The sequence below is a fragment of the Podarcis muralis genome, chromosome 13 (assembly GCF_964188315.1).
Source record: "Podarcis muralis chromosome 13, rPodMur119.hap1.1, whole genome shotgun sequence".
Taxonomy (NCBI): Eukaryota; Metazoa; Chordata; class Lepidosauria; order Squamata; family Lacertidae; genus Podarcis; species Podarcis muralis.
In genome coordinates, this window is record NC_135667.1 from 2,963,545 (window position 1) to 2,983,070 (window position 19,526).

Genomic DNA, 19,526 nt, shown 5'->3' on the forward strand with positions numbered 1-19,526 from the left:
TTGGAACGGACTTCCAGAACGGATTAAGTTTGAGAACCACGGTACCACCGTAGTTGTTTTGCAGCTAAGAGTTATATTCTTATTCTTAATTATTTTGGGAATGTTTAAAACGGTTTTCTTTCACGATAATTTTATTGTTTTGGTAAAGAGCTTTGAGTTTGTTTGTTTGTTTTTACAATCAGGCAGTGCAGTCACAGCATAGATTAGACCAACCTTTTTTGGGACCATGCCCCACCTCAGCATCTCTAAAATCCTGATACTCCCAGAATTCCTTGGGGGGGAAGCCATGCCAGTTCAATGCCGCTTCCCGGGGGACTCTGGGAATTGTAGTTCCATGGGGGGAAATACGACTCTCCTCACCACACTCAGCCCCAGTGACCAAACTACGTTTCCCAGGACTCTTTGCGGGTGAAAACTGTTTAAAATGGTATGACCCTGCGTGAACAGGATAGGGGTCTGGGGCTTGGCCCAATCTTACCACGATGACCGGTATTATTACTGTGAAGACAACGGCATCCTAAAAACCTTTGGCGTACTGCAAGAAGGGGAAAGGCGAAATGTTGCAAACCTGTACGTATATTTATTTATTTGATGCAGTGAAGGCTGGGGCCGGTGTGGAGGAAAGCAGGGAGTTAAAAAGGAGGCAACCCCAAAAGCAAGGACATTTATTGTGTTTCGGTCAGGACAAATGCAAGATTCTGCACTTAGGCAGGAAAAACCAGAAGCAAAATACAGTGGTGCCTCGCAAGACGAAATTAATTCGTTCCGCGAGTTTTGTCGCCTTGCGATTTTTTTCGTCTTGCGAAGCACGGTGTCGGGAAAAGCTTCAAAAATCACCAAAGTCTTCAAAAACCTCAAAAAAGGCTACCACACCGCGTGCTATGAGTTGCTCCTCGAAGTCAAGTCGCAACTGTATTAACGGTGTTAAGAAAAAGGAAACAAACTTGCAAGACGTTTCCGTCTTGCGAAGCAAGCCCATAGGGGAAATCGTCTTGCGAAGCAGCTCAAAAAACCAAAAACCCTTTCGTCTAGCGAGTTTTTCATCTTGCGAGGCATTCGTCTTGCGAGGTACCACTGTATAGGATTGGGGACACCTGGCTTACTAGCAGTACATGTGAAAAGGATCTAGGGGTCTTGGTGGACCACAAGCTTAACGTGAGTCAACAGTGTGATGCAGCAGCAAAAAGAAAAAGAAAAAAAGGGAAAAAAACAAGACCTAATGCTGTTCTAGGCTGCATCAACAGAAGTATAGTGTCCAGATCAAGGGAAGTAATAGTACCACTCTATTCTGACTTAGTCAGGCCACACATGGAATACTGTGTCCAATTCTGGGCATCACAATTTAAGAAGGATGTTGGCAAGTTGGAACGTGTGCAGAGGAGGGCAACCACGATGACCAAGGGTCTGGAAACCAAGCCTTAATGAAGGAATGGGTTTCCCAAATCTAAAAACCTGACTGTACAGTCAGTCTGAAACGGGACCCAAAATCCACATCCCCCCCCCCCCCCCTGCAAGGGAGCATTTCTAAAATGCATGAACTTGAGCTCGTGAGTCAATGTATAAACAGAAAGCCAGCTGTATAAGCAAGTGCTCAAAGCCCTCTCCTTTATCAGTCCGTGACGGCAATGGATGGCCTTGGCTGTTCCAGTGGAGCAGGGATGGCACTCTATCTTATCTTACATTAAGGCCACACTCTGACGCACAGACTTAGTCCGGGAACGGCACCAGGAGTTGGTGACCTCTTGCTCCAAGATAAGAGTATAGGAACAGGAATAGGAACACCCTTTTATGGTCAAAAGTACAGGAAGAGGAAAACCCTTTTATGGTTAAGAGTAAGGAGCAGGAACATATGTGATGTCAACCTGCGTGTATAAGCTGACGTGGCTGGATTCCTGGTGAAGGGGGGAGAGGGTGCCTGGAGGATATATATACTGCATGAAATCTCTCATTACTTTGGACTTGCTGTGGACTGACCACGCAAGTGCCTTCTGCTATTCGGAGAGCAGAATAAACTCTTTCTCTGAATCAACCTCGGTGTCATTTGACTTCCTTTCTCCCTGCCGGGAGCAACACAGACCCCACCAGTCGGTAAAGTCTAAGAAGGCTACATTATGAGCAGGCTTCCTCGACCTCGGCCCTCCAGATGTTTGGAGACTACGATTCCCAGCATCCCTGACCGCTGGTCCTGCTAGCTAGGGATCATGGGAGTTGTAGGCCAAAAACATCTGGAGGGCCGAACTTGTGGGAGCCTGCGTTTGAGGAACAGTTGAAGGAGCTGGGGGTATTTAGCCTGGAGAAGAGAGGACTGAGAGTGAAGCCATGGGTTCGAGTCCTACCCTCCGGAGCAGGAGAGCTTGCATCTCTCCTCCATGTGATAGCCCTCAAGATATTTCTTCAGGGCTATCACATGGAGGGCTATCACAAGATGCAAGCTTGTTTTCTCCTGCTCCGGAGGGTAGGACTCGAACCCATGGCTTCAGTTTGCAAGAAAGGAGATTCGGGCTAAGCAGATTCTGGTGGTGAGAGTCATTCAACAGAGGTACTCCTAGAAGGTGCTGGACTATCCTTTCCTGGAGGTTTCAAAGCAGAGGCTGGGTGTCAGGGATTCTTTGAGTGCAATTCCCGCATCGCAAGGGGGTTGAGATAGATGACCTTTGGTGGTGCCCTTCCAGCCCCACCATTTTGCAAATCTGCGAAGCGGCAGCCCTGCTACTGCTAGACCCCCGCCCAACCACTCTGTCCAGAGTGAATAAAGGAACCCGGATTCCTGGGTTCTCCGAGGGATGACAGTCCTGCTGTTCTGAAATCTCTGCCCGTGCCTCATTTGCTGGCTGCCCCCTTTGCCAGCTTCCGCATGGCGTCTTCTTCGAAGCGGAAGACGTGCCAGCCCTCAGTGGCAGTCAGGTCCACGGCGCCGTTGCCAAGGTATAAGTCGATGGCCTTTTGGTTCCAGTCCAGAGCGGAGAACTTCATCTGGGTGCATCCTTTCTCCAGGCCGATCTGCAGAGGAGAAGAAGAAAGACCTTAGCTCAGCAGGGAGGACATCTGCTTGGCATGTAGAAGGTCGTGGGTTCAACCTTCGGGATCTTTGGGTAGCGCTGGGGCAACTGTGCCCCTGAAGGACCAGGTGTGCAGCCTGGGAGTCATTCTGGACTCACCGCTGTCCATGGAGGCGCAGGTCAGTTCTGTGTCCAGGGCAGCTGTCTACCAGCTCCATCTGGTACGCAGGATGAGACCCTTCCTGTCCGCGGACTGTCTGACCAGAGTGGTGCATGCTCTGGTTATCTCTCGCTTGGACTACTGCAATGCGCTTTATGTGGGGCTGTCTTGGAAGGTGACTCGGAAACTGCAATTAATCCAGAATGCGGCAGCTAGACTGGTGACTGGGAGCGGCTGCCGAGACCACATAACACTGGTTCCGAAAGACCCACATTGGCTCCCAGTACGTTTCCGAGCACAATTCAAAGTGTCGGTGCTGACATTGAAAGCCCTAAACGGCCCCAAAGGCCCAGGATACCTGAAGGAGCGTCTCCACCCCCATCGTTCAGCCCGGACACTGAGGTCCAGCTCCGAGGGCCTTCTGGCGGTTCCCTCACTGCGAGAAGTGAGGTTACAGGGAACCAGGCAGAGGACCTTCTCGGTGGTGGCACCCACCCTGTGGAACACCCTCCCTTCAGATGTCAAGGAAATACAGTGGTGCCTCGCAAGACGAAATTAATTCGTTCCGCAAGTCTCTTCGTCTTGCGGTTTTTTCGTCTTGCGATGCACGGTTTCCCATAGGAATGCATTGAAAATCAATTAATGCGTTCCTAGGGAAACCGCCTTCAGACCAGGTCCGGGGACAGTCTGTCCCCGGACCTCTTCTGAAGGCTGGGGGGGGGGACAAGGGCTTTTCTTCCCACCCCCAGCATTTTAAAAAACCCTGGGACAGCGGAGGACTTCTCCGCTGTCCGGGGCGATCTTAAAATGCTGGCGGGCGGCATTTTAAAATCGCCCCGGACAGCGGAGGACTTCTCCGCTGTCCGGGGCGATTTAAGAGCCCCTGGGAAGGCAGGCAGGGGGGACAAAGACTTTCGCCCCCTGCCCGCCTTCAGAAGGTGTTCCCGCCCCCCCTCCCCGCTTCGGAACAGCGTTCCGAAGTGGGGCGGCTGGGGCAGGTGATCCCGCCCCCCCTCCCCGCTTCGGAACAGCGTTCCGAAGTGGGGCGGCTGGGGCAGGTGTCCCCGCCCCCCCCCCGCTTCGGAACAGCGTTCCGAAGTGGGGCGGCTGGGGCAGGTGATCCCGCCCCCCCTCCCCGCTTCGGAACAGCGTTCCGAAGTGGGGCGGCTGGGGCAGGTGTCCCCGCCCCCACTCCCCGCTTCGGAACAGCGTTCCGAAGTGGGGCGGCTGGGGCAGGTCTTCCCGCCCCCCCTCCCCGCTTCGGAACAGCGTTCCGAAGTGGGGCGGCTGGGGCAGGTCTTCCCGCCCCCCCTCCCCGCTTCGGAACAGCGTTCCGAAGTGGGGCGGCTGGGGCAGGTGATCCCGCCCCCCCCTCCCCGCTTCGGAACAGCGTTCCGAAGTGGGGCGGCTGGGGCAGGTCTTCCCGCCCCCCCTCCCCGCTTCGGAACAGCGTTCCGAAGTGGGGCGGCTGGGGCAGGTCTTCCCGCCCCCCCTCCCCGCTTCGGAACAGCGTTCCGAAGTGGGGCGGCTGGGGCAGGTGATCCCGCCCCCCCCCTTCGGAACAGCGTTTTAAAATGCTGGGGGTCGGGAGCGAAGCGCTGCCGACCCCAGCATTTTAAAATCTCCCCGTGTCCCGGGGAGATTTAAAAATGCTGGGGGTCGGCAGCACTTCGCTCCCGACCCCCAGCATTTTAAAACCTTCCCGGGACACGGGGAGATTTTAAAATGCTGGGGGTCGGCAGCGCTTCCCTCCCGACCCCCAGCATTTTAAAATCTCCTCGGGACAGAGACTTCTCTGCTGTCCCTTGGAGATTTTAAAATGCTGGGGGTCGGCAGCGAACGCTTCGCTCCCGCCCGCCAGCATTTTAAGATCGCCCGGGGCAGGCGGGGGGAAGGCAGGCGGGGGGGAGCAAAGACTTTTGCCCCCCGCCGGCCTTCAGAAGAGGTCCTCTTCTGAAGGCCGGCTGTGGGCGAAAGTCTTTGCTCCCGACCGCCAGCATTTCCCTATGGGCTTTCGTCTTGCGATGCAATCCCATAGGGAAATTCGTCTTGCGAAGTGCCTCCAAAACAGAAAACCCTTTCGTCTTGCGGGTTTTCCGTCTTGCGAGGCATTCGTCTTGCGGGGTACCACTGTAAACAACTACCTGACTTTTAGAAGACATCTGAAGGCAGCCCTGTTTAAGGAATCTTTTAATATTTGGTGTTTTATCACTTTTTCATTATTATTATCATTAATTCTGTTGGGAGCCGCCTAGAGTGGCTAGGGAAACCCAGCCAGATGGGTGAGGCATAATAATAATAATAATAATAATAATAATAATAATAATAATAATAATAATTGTTATTATTACACCTGCCTGACGCGGGTGGCGCTGTGGGTTAGACCACAGAGCCTAGGACTTGCCGATCAAAAGGTTGGCGGTTCGAATCCCCGTGACGGGGTGAGCTCCCGTTGCTCAGTCCCTGCTCCTGCCAACCTAGCAGTTCGAAAGCACACCAGTGCAAGTAGATAAATAGGTACCACTCTGGCGGGAAGGTAAACGGCGTTTCCGTGCGCTGCTTTGCTTTGCCAGAAGCGGCTTAGTCCTGCTGGCCACATGACCCGGAAGCTGCTGTACACCGGCTCCCTTGGCCAATAAAGCGAGATGAGCGTCGCAACCCCAGAGTCAGCCACGACTGGACCTAAGGGTCAGGGGTCCCTTGACCTTTACCTTACACATGGAGAGTTGTTGCTGCCAGCCCAAGCAGTTAATATGCAGCTAGGTGGACCCCAGAGGCACGACTCGCTATGAGGCAGCTTCTAATGTTCCTATTTGTAGGGGAAAGGGACGTAGCAGAGCAGTTGCCTGGCATGCAGAACGTTCCATTTCTGTGTAGGGGCAGCTCTTACCTTGGCAATGGCGCTCATCAGCTTCTTCCCAACGCCTCTCCCTGCAACAGAAGGAAGACGAAAAGCTCAGAAGGAAGACAGGACTTCTGGGTTCTTCAAAGGAAGGAAATACCCCCCCCCCCCCGGTATTTACGCCTTGGGAACTCTCTGCCACAGCATCCTGGCTTCCACTACCACGTCCCAGAACACGTCCCACCCTCATCTGGTCTAGGTCACTCCCTCCAAATTTTACCTTTGTTTTCAAAGCAACCGGACTCCTTCCACATATATTATTAATAATAATAATAATATATGGGATGTGGGTGGCGCTGTGGGTTAAACCACAGAGCCTAGGACTTGCCGATTAGAAGGTCGGCGGTTCGAATCCCCGCAATGGGGTGAGCTCCCGTTGTTCGGTCCCTGCTCCTGCCAACCTAGCAGTTCGAAAGCACGTCCAAGTGCAAGTAGATAAATAGGTACCACTCCGGCGGGAAGGTAAACGGCGTTTCCATGCGCTGCTCTGGTTTGCCAGAAGCGGCTTAGTCCTGCTGGCCACATGACCCGGAAGTTATACGCCTGCTCCCTCGGCCAGTAAAGCGAGATGAGCGCCACAACCCCAGAGTCGGCCACGACTGGACCTAACGGTCAGGGGTCCCTAATAATAATACAGTGGTACCTCGGGTTAAATACACTTCAGGTTACATACACTTAAGGTTACAGACTCCGCTAACCCAGAAATAGTGCTTCAAGTTAAGAATTTTGCTTCAGGATGAGAACAGAAATCGTGCTCCGGCGGTAGCGGGAGGCCACATTAACTAAAGTGGTGCTTCAGGTTAAGAACAGTTTCGGGTTAAGAACGGACCTCTGGAACGAATTAAGTACTTAACCTGAGGTACCACTGTAATGTATTATTATTTATACACCGCCTATCTGGCTGGGTTTCCCCAGCCACTCTGGGCGGCTTCCAACAGAATATTAACATACAATAATCTATTAAACATTAAAAGCTTCCCTGAACAGGGCTGCCTTCAGATGTCTTCTAAAAGTCTGGTAGTTGTTGTTCTCTTTGACATCTGGTGGGAGGGAGTTCCACAGGGCGGGGGCCACTACTGAGAAGACCCTCCGCCTGGTTCCCTGTAACTTGGCTTCTCGCAGGGAGTTTTGGGAGTTGTAGCGCAATGAAAGTGGAGGGCGCCAAGTTGCTTTGAAGGTCCAATACACTCTCTCTCTTTCTCTCTCTCTATCTCACACACACATTTTCTTAATTATACAGTGGTACCACGGGTTAAGTACTTAATTTGTTCCGGAGGTCCGTTCTTAACCTGAAACTGTTCTTAACCTGAAGCACCACTTTAGCTAATGGGGCCTCCCGCTGCTCATCCTAAAGCAAAGTTCTTAACCTGAAGCACTATTTCTGGGTTAGCAGAGTCTATAACCTGAAGCATATGTAACCTGAAGCGTATGTAACCTGAGGTACCACTGTAGTTCCTGGCTGTTCATAGAATCCACCAAATTGTCGAGTTGCAAGGGACCCCACCGGTCATCCAGACCAACCCCCTGCGCTGTGGAAATCTTTGCCCAACGCAGGACTCGAACCCGCAACCCGGAGATTAAGAGCCTGGAGTCAGCTTCTTCCCTTCCGCATTTCCGTACCACGAAACTCTGGCATGACGTAGAGGTCTTCCATGTAGATGTTTCTGCCTTTCCAGGTGCTGTACGTGAAAAAATACAGGCCGAACCCCACGACGGTGTGGCCTGCAGCGGGAAAAACGAAAGAACGACAACAAGAGATCACAACCTGCTTTTCTAAAATCAGTCCAGGGCTCTTCTGGATCAGGTTAGCAGCCGACCATAAACAGGACCCGGGCGATTCAAACGCAGCCTTTTCCTCCAGGCAGTTGCTTGGGGGCAGAAAATATATTGGGGGGCTGCCCTAGAGATTGTGGGCCGCTCCCCGTGGGATGAGAACCTGGGTAAGTGTACAGAAATACTGTAAAATTAATGAATGTTAGAAAAATGTTGGAATGAAGTTACATGGCTTTAGTAGAAATGTTATAAGGAGTTAAGTATAGATAGATTGATAGAGTATTAAAGGGAAAAATAAGGTTAGAATGTGTTAAGATAATTATAGGATAGAAAACAGAGGAAGATGGAGAGGAATTGCTGAAACAATTAATAGAAGTGGAAGACAAAAAGGGAGGTGTGAGGAAGTCGTGGAAACAAGTGAATGAAAGATAAGATATTGAAATTGGATTGTGTTTTGAATGGTTTTTGTTTTGTTTTGTTAATTGTTTGTGTCAGTGTTTTGTAGTGTCTATTGTATTGTATTGTATTGTATTGTATTGTATTGTGTGTTTTTTTTGGTTTTCTGTAGTGTTGTGTTTAAACTGTTGAAAAATTAATAAATATTATTTAAAATTTTAAAAAAAGAGAACCTGGGTAAGTGGTTCTGAAATTCCCCCTGGATTGCAAATCATAGAATCAGAAAGTTGCAATGCACCCCAAGGGTTGTTAATAATAATAATAATAATAATAATAATAATAATAATAATAATATTTTTTTATTTATACCCCGCCCTTCCCGGTTCAGAATACCGGGCTCAGGGTGGCTAGCAACAAATTTAAAACACTTAACTGATGCAACAAAAAACAGCATAAAATACAGTATAAAACGTGAATAACAATAAATTCAGGATTCAAAAGTCAATTTAGGGGGGAAATCCATCCATATAGAGAGTTTTGTAGACATTTGCAGGGAAACAACCAAAATATAAGGCCCTGTCCAAAGGGATTTGCAATTTTTGATACAGGGAAGGAGGGGGCAAACCCTTGTTGCATTCAGTTAAACACAGTTTCAATAGCAGATTAATGGTTGGTCAATATTCTACGGCCTTCTAAATGTGTCTGCCGGGGTGTGTGTGTTATTTTAACTATTTACCTTGTATTTTATCCTGTGAACCGCCCTGAGATCTTGTGATGAAGGGAGGTCTATAAATCTAATTGATCATCATCATCATCATCATTTATTATTTACAGTATACCCCGCCCATCTGGCTGGGTTTCCCCAGCCACTCTGGGCAGCTTCCAACAGAATATTAAAATACAATAACCAATTAAACATTAAAAACTTCCCTAAACAGGGCTGCCTTCAGATGTCTTCTAAAAGTCAGATAGTTGTTTATTTCCTTGACATCTGCTGGGAGGGCGTTCCACAGGGAGGGCGCCACCACTAAGAAGGCCCTGTGCCTGGTTCCCTGCAACTTGGCTTCTCGCGGGGAGAAAACTGCCAGAACCATACTACCGCAAAATATAATTGAGAAATAAAAATTACATACATCAATATTTTGTTTGCTATTTGTTATTTCCTCCCAAATATTCCATGCAAAACACACACCCGCACAAACACACACACACAAAATAATGATAATAATGAAAATAAATATTTTCCCACCTTTTATCTCACAAAATCGTTTCTTCAGTTTTGACTTCCTGTCAAGTCCCTTCGCATACATTTTATCTTACAACTGAGCGTAAACAAAACAACAAACCTTTCTATAGAGATTTCCCAATGCATTCAGAAAATATAATAAATCCTTAATTGTTGTCCACTTCTTTTACTTCCTTTGTCACCTGAACGCTAGCATGGAGTCAAAACTGCTATTGTATTTTTGGACATATCTTCTATAACCATCCCATTTTCCCACAAATTTTTGCTTTGAGTTTCCTCTGAGTTTGCTCGTCCATCGAGCCATCTCAAATACCAATTCCTGTAATTTAATTTGCCAATCTATTATTTTTGAAGGTGGCTATCACCTCTCAGTCCCCTCTTCTCCCTTCCCAACTCCTTCGACCGCTCCTCATATGGCCAAACCCCTTGATCCTCTCAGCCGCCCTATAGCTTGTCAATATCCTCCTTAAACTGGGGTGCCCAGAACGCCAGATGGGCTCTGACCAAAGCAGAACGTCTCTGGGGCAAAACTGGGCGATCCTTCCCTCTGCTTTTCCTCCCATCGCTGAGCCCCGGAGACGGAGGTTAATTGGGAGAGAGAAGGGGAACCTCCCCATTGCGGCAGAGAGGAAAGGATTGCATCTTCGCCATGTTGGAAGATGGGATTTTGGGGCAGGAAGCTCGCTTACCGTCTTTGCTCTGATGTTTCGGGGGGACCTCGGCCACCACACATTTATAGAAGGGGTCCTGGCAGAAGCCGTCTTCATAAAGTCCTGGAAAGAAGGACGCGAGTTATCAAAGAGATAGCGAGAGAAAGGGGGTGGAAAAAAACTGGGGTCAGCAGGACCCAGGAATCACTGCAATACGACCAGATATATAAACCCCAAACCTTTGTGCTTTTAAGTTCACGTGAGCTCTGGAAAAAAAGGATAACAACAACAACAACAATAATAATAATTTGTTATTTATACCCCACCCATCTGGCTGGGTTTCCCCAAAACACTAAGCGCGGCTTCCAACAAAACACTAAAATACAATAACCTATTAAACATTAAAAGCTTCCCTAAACAGGGCTGCCTTCAGATGTCTTCTAAAAGTCTGGTAGTTATTTTTCTCTTTGATATCTGGTGGGAGGGCGTTCCACAGGGCGGGCGCCACTACCGAGAAGGCCCTCTGCCTGGTTCCCTGCAACTTGGCTTCTCGCGGGGAGGGAACTGCCAGAAGGCCCTCGGAGCTGGACCTCCGTGTCCGGGCTGAATGATGGGGGTGGAGATGCTCCTTCAGGTATACTGGGCCTTTGAGGCCGTTTAGGGCTTTCAAGGTCAGCACCAACACTTTGAATTGTGCCTGGAAACGTACTGTGAGCCAGTGTAGGTCTTTCAGGACCGGTGTTATATGGTCTCGGCGGCCGCCCCCAGTCACCAGTCTAGCTGCCGCATTCTGGATTAATTGCAGTTTCCGGGTCACCTTCAAAGGTAGCCCCACGTAGAGCGCATGGCAGTAGTCCAAGTGGGAGATAACCAGAACATGCACCACTCTGGCCAGACAGTCTGCGGGCAGGGAGGGTCTCATCCTGCATACCAGGTAGAGCTGGTAGACAGCTGCCCTGGACACAGAATTAACCTGCACCTCTATGGACAGCGCTGAGTCCAGAATGACTCCCAGGCTGCGCACCTGGTCCTTCAGGGGCACAGTTGCCCCATTCAGGACCAGGGAGTCCTCCACACCTGCCTGCCTCCTGTCCCCCAAAAACAGTACTTCTGTCTTGTCAGGATTCAACCTCAAAGCCCCCACAAGTCTTTTTCTGGGGGGAAATTGCTTTGTGAGTTGGCCAGGCCAGCTCATTCCTTCGGGAGCCATCTCCTGACTTCCATTCCTTTGCGGCCTCTCCTGCGTTGATTTTCTGTTTTGCAAGCCCTTTGCGGGCTGAGACCAATTCTCTTCTCCTTTTGCAAAGTGCGATTGTCCACCACCTTTCAACAGTGGAAGCGACCCCCCTGGAAGGTGGAGGTTTTCACGCAGAGGCCGGATGGCCCTCTGTCGGGGATGCTTGAGTTGTGATTCCTGCATTCTGCGGGGGTTGAGCTACATGGCCTCTAGGGGTCCCTTTCAACTGGACGCTTCTGTGATTCTATGCTCCTGGATGCCGCAGGGCATAATAATAATATTTTTATTTATTTATACCCCGCCCTTCCCGGTTGAAAAACCAGGCTCAGGGTGGCTAACAACAAATTTAAAACACTTAATTTATTAAAACAGCATAAAATACAGTATAAAAACATGAATGACAAAAACATTCAAAATTCAAAAATCAATTAGATAATTCCCAGGGCTAGCTGGCTGAATTGGTCCTACTTGGGCCAGCGATGAGACCAGGGGAGATTTAGCTGTGGGGTCTCAGAGCGGGTAATCTTCATAAAAGGGGAGGGGGAGGGAAGGAAGGGGAATAAAAGATCAGGCTGAATTCAAATTAAAGGCTAGGCGGAATAGCTCTGTCTTACAGGCCCGGCGGAAGGCGGTTAAATCCTGCAGGGCCCTGGTCTCCTGGGACAGAGCATTCCACCAGGTCGGAGCCACCACTGAGAAGGCCCTGGCCCTGGTGGAGGATAGTCTGACTTCCTTAGGGCCCGGGACTTCTAAACTATGGTTATTCATGGACCTTAAGGTCCTCCGTGGGGCAGACCAGGAGAGGCCGCCCCATAGATACGAGGGCCCTAAGCCACAAAGGGCTTTAAAGGTCAAGACCAGCACCTTGAACCTGACCCTGTACTCCACCGGGAGCCAGTGCAACTGGTAAAGCACTGGGTGACTATGCTCCCATGGCAGAGACCCCGTGAGGAGCCTCGCCGCAGCATTCTGCACCCGCTGGAGTTTCTGGGTCAGCTTCAAGGGCAGCCCTGCGTAGAGCGAATTACAGTAGTCAAGCGCGGATCACTGTGGCCAGGTTGGGGCGGGAAATGCAGCCCCTCTCCCACACCTGGTGCCCTCAACCACCAGCCCACGGTGATCTGATCCCAACCATCGTGCCCCAAACATGAACACAACACCCCTGCAAGTAGACCTGGCCAAGGAAATTTGCCCCGAGAATTCGCGCCCTGGGGTCGGCCTCACCTTGACTGCTGTTTGCTACCTGATCAGGCATTTTCTCAAACTCTGCAAGTTCCTGAAAAGGGAGAAAGAGAACATGAACCGCGGGTACAATGCCTGCCCCACCATCTCATTTGCCAAGACCTTGAATTTCCACACATAAAAAGCAAAGGTAAAGGGACCCTTGACCATTAGGTCCAGTCGTGGCCGACTCTGGGGTTGGCCGAGGGAGCCAATATTTGTCCGCAGACAGTTTTTCCGGGTCGTGTGGCCAGCATGACTAAGCCGCTTCTGGAAATCAGAAGGTCGGCGGTTCAAATCCCTGCGAAGGGGTGAGCTCCTGTTGCTCAGTCCCTGCTCCTGCCAACCTAGCAGTTCGAAAGCACGTCAAAGTGCAAGTATATCAATAGGCACCACTCCGGCGGGAAGGTAAACGGCGTTTCCGTGCGCTGCTCTGGTTCTCCAGAAGCGGCTTAGTCCTGCTGGCCACATGACCCGGAAGCTGTACACCGGCTCCCTCGGCCAGTAAAGCGAGATGAGCGCCGCAACCCCAGAGTCGGCCACGACTGGACCTAATGGTCAGGGGTCCCTTTACCTTTACCTTTACTTAAACAGCGTGGATTTCAAGGGGTCTCCCTGTAAGGAAGCAGGGACGTTGTTGTTGTGGTGAATGCTTTCCTGCCACTGCCTTGCGCTTTGCCGCAGGCAAGGTTGTGGCCATTTTGGGGGAAATCTGGGCCCAAACGGAGGCGATCTTGCCCAAAATCGGCACTTGAGGAGGGGAGGGTGTTATTCTTGCTCTCGGATCCCGATTGTGGGTTTCCAACCGGGTTGTGTCGTAAACAAAAATCTACCCCTTTTCCCTTATGGGGTACCCAAGAGCCCATATAAAGTCCTTACGTAGGTTCCCTATTGGCAGGAAAAAATAACAGAGGCGAACCAGAGAATATTGAGAAGCAAAGCAGCTCGTAAGCCTGATCTTTATTGAACTTTTGCAACAGGGTGCTCCCCTCACACGCAGGAGAGGAGGAGGACCCAGAAAGATGGTGTGCCTGCCCTTATATAGACATTTTTAATTCCCTCCCTGGAGCTCAAGACCACCCCTCCATACATCATACATACCGGTACATCACAGAAAGGGCGGTCTACAGCAGAAATCTGAGTGCATTGTTTACCTCCTGTCTGGCAGGTTACCTGTCAATGCTTACTTGACTGGATTGCCTGGGGAGCCTGTCCAGTCTTCTGAAATGATAAATACTTAGTTCCTGAGCCAGGTCACAGGCTCACACCCTATTCATATCTTAAATGTGCCCTTAAGACAGGATTTCTGAGGAAAGAGACAATGGGGAGGTTTCCCACTTTGACCTTGCAGAGAAGACATTTGGGCAGTTTGGGAATCAAAAACGGTTTCAGGTCGGTCTTCCTGTGCTGATCTATGTACATGCTTGGTTGGTACATTGATGAACATTCAACATATATCTAAGACCTCAAAATTCCTATCACACTTGCATCCCTTCTCCAGGGCCGCCCTCCATGTCCCCTATAGCAGTGTTATATTTATGAACATTTAATATATATCTAGACGGACGTGGTTGGCGCTGTGGGTTAAACCACAGAGCCTAGGACTTGCCGATCAGAAGGTCGGCGGTTTGAATCCCCGCGACGCGGTGAGCTCCCATTGCTCAGTCCCTGCTCCTGCCAACCTAGCAGTTCAAAAGCACGTCAAAGTGCAAGTAGATAAATAGGTACCGCTCCAGCGGGAAGGTAAACGGCGTTTCCGTGCGCTGCTCTGGTTCACCAGAAGGAGCTTAGTCCTGCTGGCCACATGACCCAGAAGCTGTATGCCGGCTCCCTCGGCCAGTAAAGCGAGATGAGCGCCGCAACCCCAGAGTCGGCCCCGACTGGACCTAACGGTCAGGGGTCCCTTTACCTTTAATATATATCTAAGACCTAAAAATTCTTATCACAGTCGGCCACCATGAGAACAGGATCCCGGAGTGGATCGGGCCCCCTCCGGCCTGATCCAGCAGCCTCTCTGGATTGCAAACTGCGGAGTGCAAGTTTCTCTGCAGAATCTCAAATGACACAGAGAGAGGATAGCCTAGAGTCTAAAGCAATATCTGGCAATTGCACAATCTTTCGGCGAGCTTTGCTATGCTAATGCAAAAGCCACAGGAGAGAAATCGCTGGCCGTGGTCCAGCGCTAAACAAACAACATCAAACTCTCCGGTTAAATCCTGGCTCAGCCTTTCAAAGCCAAGGAGGTTCCTTTTGAAGTCAGGCAGGGTGAGCGCTGTTACAGAGTGTGCCCAGTTTAGACTTTGCAAAGGAAGATGAGCCTTCGCTCCCTTTTATTCTGACAGCAGGGGGCTGTTGCTAGGGCTGGAATAGATCCTGGGCCCGCACATCTGCATAGGATTTGCATATGCTAATCTACATTTAAGGATTTAAAAGCCTCGCTTCCGAATCCCGCCCCCAGGCCCCGCTTCCAGGCTTCAATTAATTCGCACTCCGCTCCAAACCAGCTCACCTGCAGTTTCAATTTATTCCTCCTCAATATCCTCAACAAATCCTGTTCTGGATCCTAGAAATGTAGAGTCAAGTGGGACCCCTGAGGGTCATCCAGCCCACCCCGCTGCAATAGGCAGGAATCATTTTGCGGGCACACGCGCTAAACCCTGTCTGTGGTGCCTACCTCATTATCCCAAATGATGAGACAAGAGACCAGAGTATGGGTTCAAATTGGCCACAACTTTATTGAGCTTCAGAAGTGGGGAACTTGGCACAGGCCTTGGCAGGCAGTGAGGTCCAGTGAGAGGGGACTGCAAAGCGCAAACTTACACAGCATGCCCTTCCACTGACCTCGTCCCCGGAGTTTGACCTACATGCTGCTGCTCTAGGGCCAGGGACTCCCGGTTTTTGCCCTTTAACGGGCCCTGCAAGCACCGCCACATGGGGAGGGAGCATGAATGCATCCCCCCCAACTTGATGTCAGACTAAAGGCTACCTTGCCAAGGCCTCAAACCGCCAAAGTTGTGACAAAATGCATTTAAGGCGAAACCTGCCAATGCAGGGAAAATTCCTTCCCGGTTCTGAATACAGTGGTGCCTTGCAAGACGAAATTAATCCGTTCCGCGAGTCTCTTCGTCTTGCGGTTTTTTCGTCTTGCGAAGCACGGCTATTAGCGGCTTAGCGGCTATTAACGGCTTAGCGGCTATTAACGGCTTAGCGGCTTAGTGGCTATTAGCGGCTTAGCGGCTATTAACGGCTTAGCGGCTTTAAGAAAAAGGAAACAAACTCGCAAGAACTTGCAAGACGTTTCGTCTTGTGAAGCAAGCCCATAGGGAAATTCGTCTTGCGGAACGACTCAAAAAACGGAAAACCCTTTCGTCTAGCGAGTTTTTCGTCTTGCGAGGCATTCGTCTTGCGGGGCACCACTGTACAGCACCCATCTTACAACCGCAGCAGCGCCCGCTGACCTGGAACGCAAAATATTAGTCCGTAAAGAAAGAATTATTAAATTGAAGATCGCTGACCTAGGATGAAATTAATAAGGCAAGAAATTATTAATTTGAGGGAGGGAGGGTGGGTGGGTGATGCTGGAAGGAAGAACCGCAAAAGAGGCTTGGCCTTAGGTCCACCCCCGGCCGGCCGTCTATTATCCTCCCTGGCCGAGGGCGGGTCAAGGCCAGCTCAAGCAGGTGGTTGGCACCCGCCCAGGTGAGCCTCGCTTGGTGCCGCAAATCCCACCCACCTGTGGGGAAGGGAGGGCAGATATTGCCCGACCTGAACCCACGACCCTGAGATTCAAAGTCTCACGCTCTACCGACTGAGCTAGTTTTCTCCCCAGCATCCCGGAGCGACCAAGCAGACGCCCGTTATGTGAAACCGACAAGCGGGATTCGAACACAAGTCCTCCCCAAAACTGGCCTTCAGAAGCAGAGCCATCATGGCTCTTAGCCACCCCATAGCCTTCATCCTCACTGGGTTTGACCAATCCTCTTTTAAAGCTGCCAAAGTTGGTAGCCATCGCTGCCTCAAGTGGCAAGGAGTTCTGCAGTTTAACTGTGAACTCCGCAAAGAAGTCTCGACCCCCCCCCCAAGGATCTTCCAGCCCACCTCCCTGAAATGCAGGAATCTTTCTGACCGACTTGGGATTCGAACCCACGACTCTCGAGATGAAGAGTCGTGCTCTGCCAACTGAGCTAAGGCCTCACCTACCTCGACAGGCTGTTGCGAGGATTAAAGGAGGAAGAGGGGGAAAGGGTGGGATATAAATGCAATAGATAAATAGAATTAAATAATAGTCCTTGCATGCAGGGTGGATTTGATTTAAATCAAATCGATTTAAATCACGATTTCAGTAAGACTTGATTTAAATCATCATTTTTTTGCAGAAAGACTCATTCTTGCTGGTATAATCTTAATATTTACAACCAGATGAAGGTCTCAGTTTTTGGAATAATAAATTTTCAGAGTAGTTTTTACAAAAATTACTGATTTGGTTCTACTACAAGAAACACCCAGGCAGAGAATGATGAAATTATTGTGAGGTTTAACAAGTGAACTGTTTCTATTTGGACAACTTTCCCGCTGTGCTTGATTGGAAGGAGAAAAACAATCATTTCCTTAATAACAATTTAAACATTTTATTTAACTGAAACAGTAGCATTATAGCATATGTATCCACGTTTGTTAACTGATGTGGTTAAACAATTAAAAACAAACAAACAACTTAGCCTGAGTTTTAGCACACACAGAAAACGTAAAACAAACCCTATTTCCTGATGAATAGCCTTTGGACTCTAATGCAACTTAAACAGAAAGCTATCTTTAGAAAGATTTTTCCTCCAAATGCTTTTTATTTTAAAAATCCGATTTAAGTTTTTAAAAATCCGTTGTGTTTTTTTTTTAAAACACATTTATTTTTATCCACCCTCCCTGCCTGCAAACCAGGATGAAGGCTCAATAAGCAATAAACCTCTTTTTTTTTTTTTGCTATTGGGGATGCAGGGAGGGCGAGCGCCGGGGCTCAGCGGCGGGGCTTAGGCGGACATTCAACAGGTGCAGCACTTCAACAGGACGCAGCTGCACCAGTCGAATGCCTGCCTGCCTGCGTGTCTGCCTGCTCGTGGGAAAGGGCCTACCCGGATCATGCGCATGATCTCCGCGCAGTCCTCGGCTCGGGAGGGCCGGATCGACACCGCGGGGGCGGCGGGGTCTTGGTCCACGGCTGCCTGATCGGCCATGGCAGATCCCCAGCTGGAGATACGGAAGTTTCCTCCAGGCTCGGAGGACTACATTTCCCAGGATGCTCCAGGGAAGAGGGAGGGTGGGAAGAGGAGGAGGAGGAGGAGGAGGAGCGGGGCGGGACAGAGCTGGCCAGAGAACTCAGCGAATCCTGGAATTGGAAGGGAACCCCAAAGGACATCCAGTCCAACCCTCTGCTCTCAAAGCGCGGTCTCCCATCCAGTTTGAAACCTTACCGGTCCCTGCTGAGCTTTGCAAACGTGGTGGGAATTTTATTGCAACCCCACTGGGAGGAGGTTCGATTGGGGGCAACCAATGAATGGATCCTAGGATTGTAGGCTTGGAAGGGACACCGGAGGGTCATCCATCCCAACCCGCTTGATCAGGGTGGAGAGTTCGACTTCACGACGGTTTCGATCAGGAACGGGGCATCCAGTGCTGTTTTTTTCCTTTTTTCCTTTTTCCTTTTTTAATTTTTTAAAAATCTTTATTTATACAACAACAAAAACACACACAAAAAACACAAATACAAAATTACACACAAATTACAAAAATAACCATAGACACATAATTTTCTTGGCAAACAATAAAACATCTATTGGTCTTAACACTAAAGACCCAACTTCCCGTCTATTCCATATTTCAAATTCATATTACTTATTGCCAATACACATTTTCATAATTAAACTTATTCTCAATAAATCTAATTTCTTCTATCTACCTTGCAACTATTACTGAAGTTCCTCGAATGCTGCAACAGAATTTAAACTACTATATTTATTTTTCAGATATTCTTTAAAAACCTCCCATTTAGAAACAAATTCCTGTTTTGATTTATTCTTTATCTTTTCTGATAAACCATCTAATTCGGCATATTCTGTCAGCTTTTGGATCCAATCTTGTATAGAGGGGATTTCATTACTCTTCCATTTTGCTGCGATCAAAACTCTTGCTGCCGCCGTCGCATATAAAAAGATACCCTTCCTCTTTTGTGGAATATCCAAATCTGTTATTCCCAGGAGGTAGGCCTCTGGTTTTTTATTGAAAGAGATCTTTAGCATTTTTTGCAGTTCTGCATGTATACTCTCTTTTTCTGTTTTTTCCCCTTAAAAAATGTTTTGGGGTGCTCTCGTTTTGACTCAAGGAAATCACCATTTTATAGTTCAAATTGGGGAAAATAAATACAGTAAATGGACAAAAGTACAAAGATTCACAAAATGTTTCGGGGTATGCGTCCCCAGGGCCGGATTTACGTTTGATGAGGCCCTCAGCTACTGAAGGTAATGGGGGCCCTTTCTATGTCCAGCTGTCCTTTGTCAACAACAAATGGTCACTGTTTTTGTGTGTTGAATATATGCTATATGGTCACTGATGGACCTCATAGGTATCTCAAGCCATTTGCGGATGTTGCCCTGCAACCAGTCCATGCAGAATGTAGCCACCCTATATATATAGAAAGGATTTGTGAGTCCAAAATGATTCCCAGGCTGCGCACCTGGTCCTTCGGGGGCACAGTTCCCCCATACCTACGGGACCGCCTCTCTGGTACGCCACACGGAGGACCTTAAGGTCCACAAATTACAACACTTTGGAGGTCCCGAGCCTCAAGGAGGTTAGATTGGTCTCAACTAGGGCCAGGGCCTTTTCAGCACTGGCCCCGACTTGGTGGAACGCTCTGTCCCAAGAGACCATGCCCTGCGGGACTTGACATCT

General features: G+C 49.4%; 1 protein-coding gene across 1 annotated transcript; it reads right to left on the bottom strand.

Moving 5' to 3' along the window:
- Positions 1–156: 156 nt before the first annotated feature.
- On the bottom strand, positions 157–17,868 carry LOC114582414 (thialysine N-epsilon-acetyltransferase-like). Its single transcript, XM_028703428.2, has 6 exons — positions 17,711–17,868; positions 12,588–12,639; positions 10,166–10,249; positions 7,682–7,783; positions 6,050–6,090; positions 157–3,000 (listed from the first exon to the last, which is right to left on the bottom strand). Exons 1-6 carry the CDS (start codon positions 17,810–17,812, stop codon positions 2,821–2,823), a joined length of 561 nt encoding a protein of 186 aa, XP_028559261.2. The 5' UTR covers positions 17,813–17,868; the 3' UTR covers positions 157–2,820.
- Positions 17,869–19,526: the final 1,658 nt, after the last annotated feature.

Excerpts from the sequence above, each read along its gene's own strand:
- LOC114582414 (XM_028703428.2), bottom strand. The coding sequence starts at position 17,812 with ATGGCCGATCAGGCAGCCGTGGACCAAGACCCCGCCGCCCCCGCGGTG. Across the intron at positions 10,250-12,587 it reads GGTAGCAAACAGCAGTCAAG|GACTTTATGAAGACGGCTTC; the intron begins GTGAGGCCGACC and ends CCTTCTTTCCAG. Across the intron at positions 3,001-6,049 it reads TGATGAGCGCCATTGCCAAG|ATCGGCCTGGAGAAAGGATG; the intron begins GTAAGAGCTGCC and ends TCTCCTCTGCAG.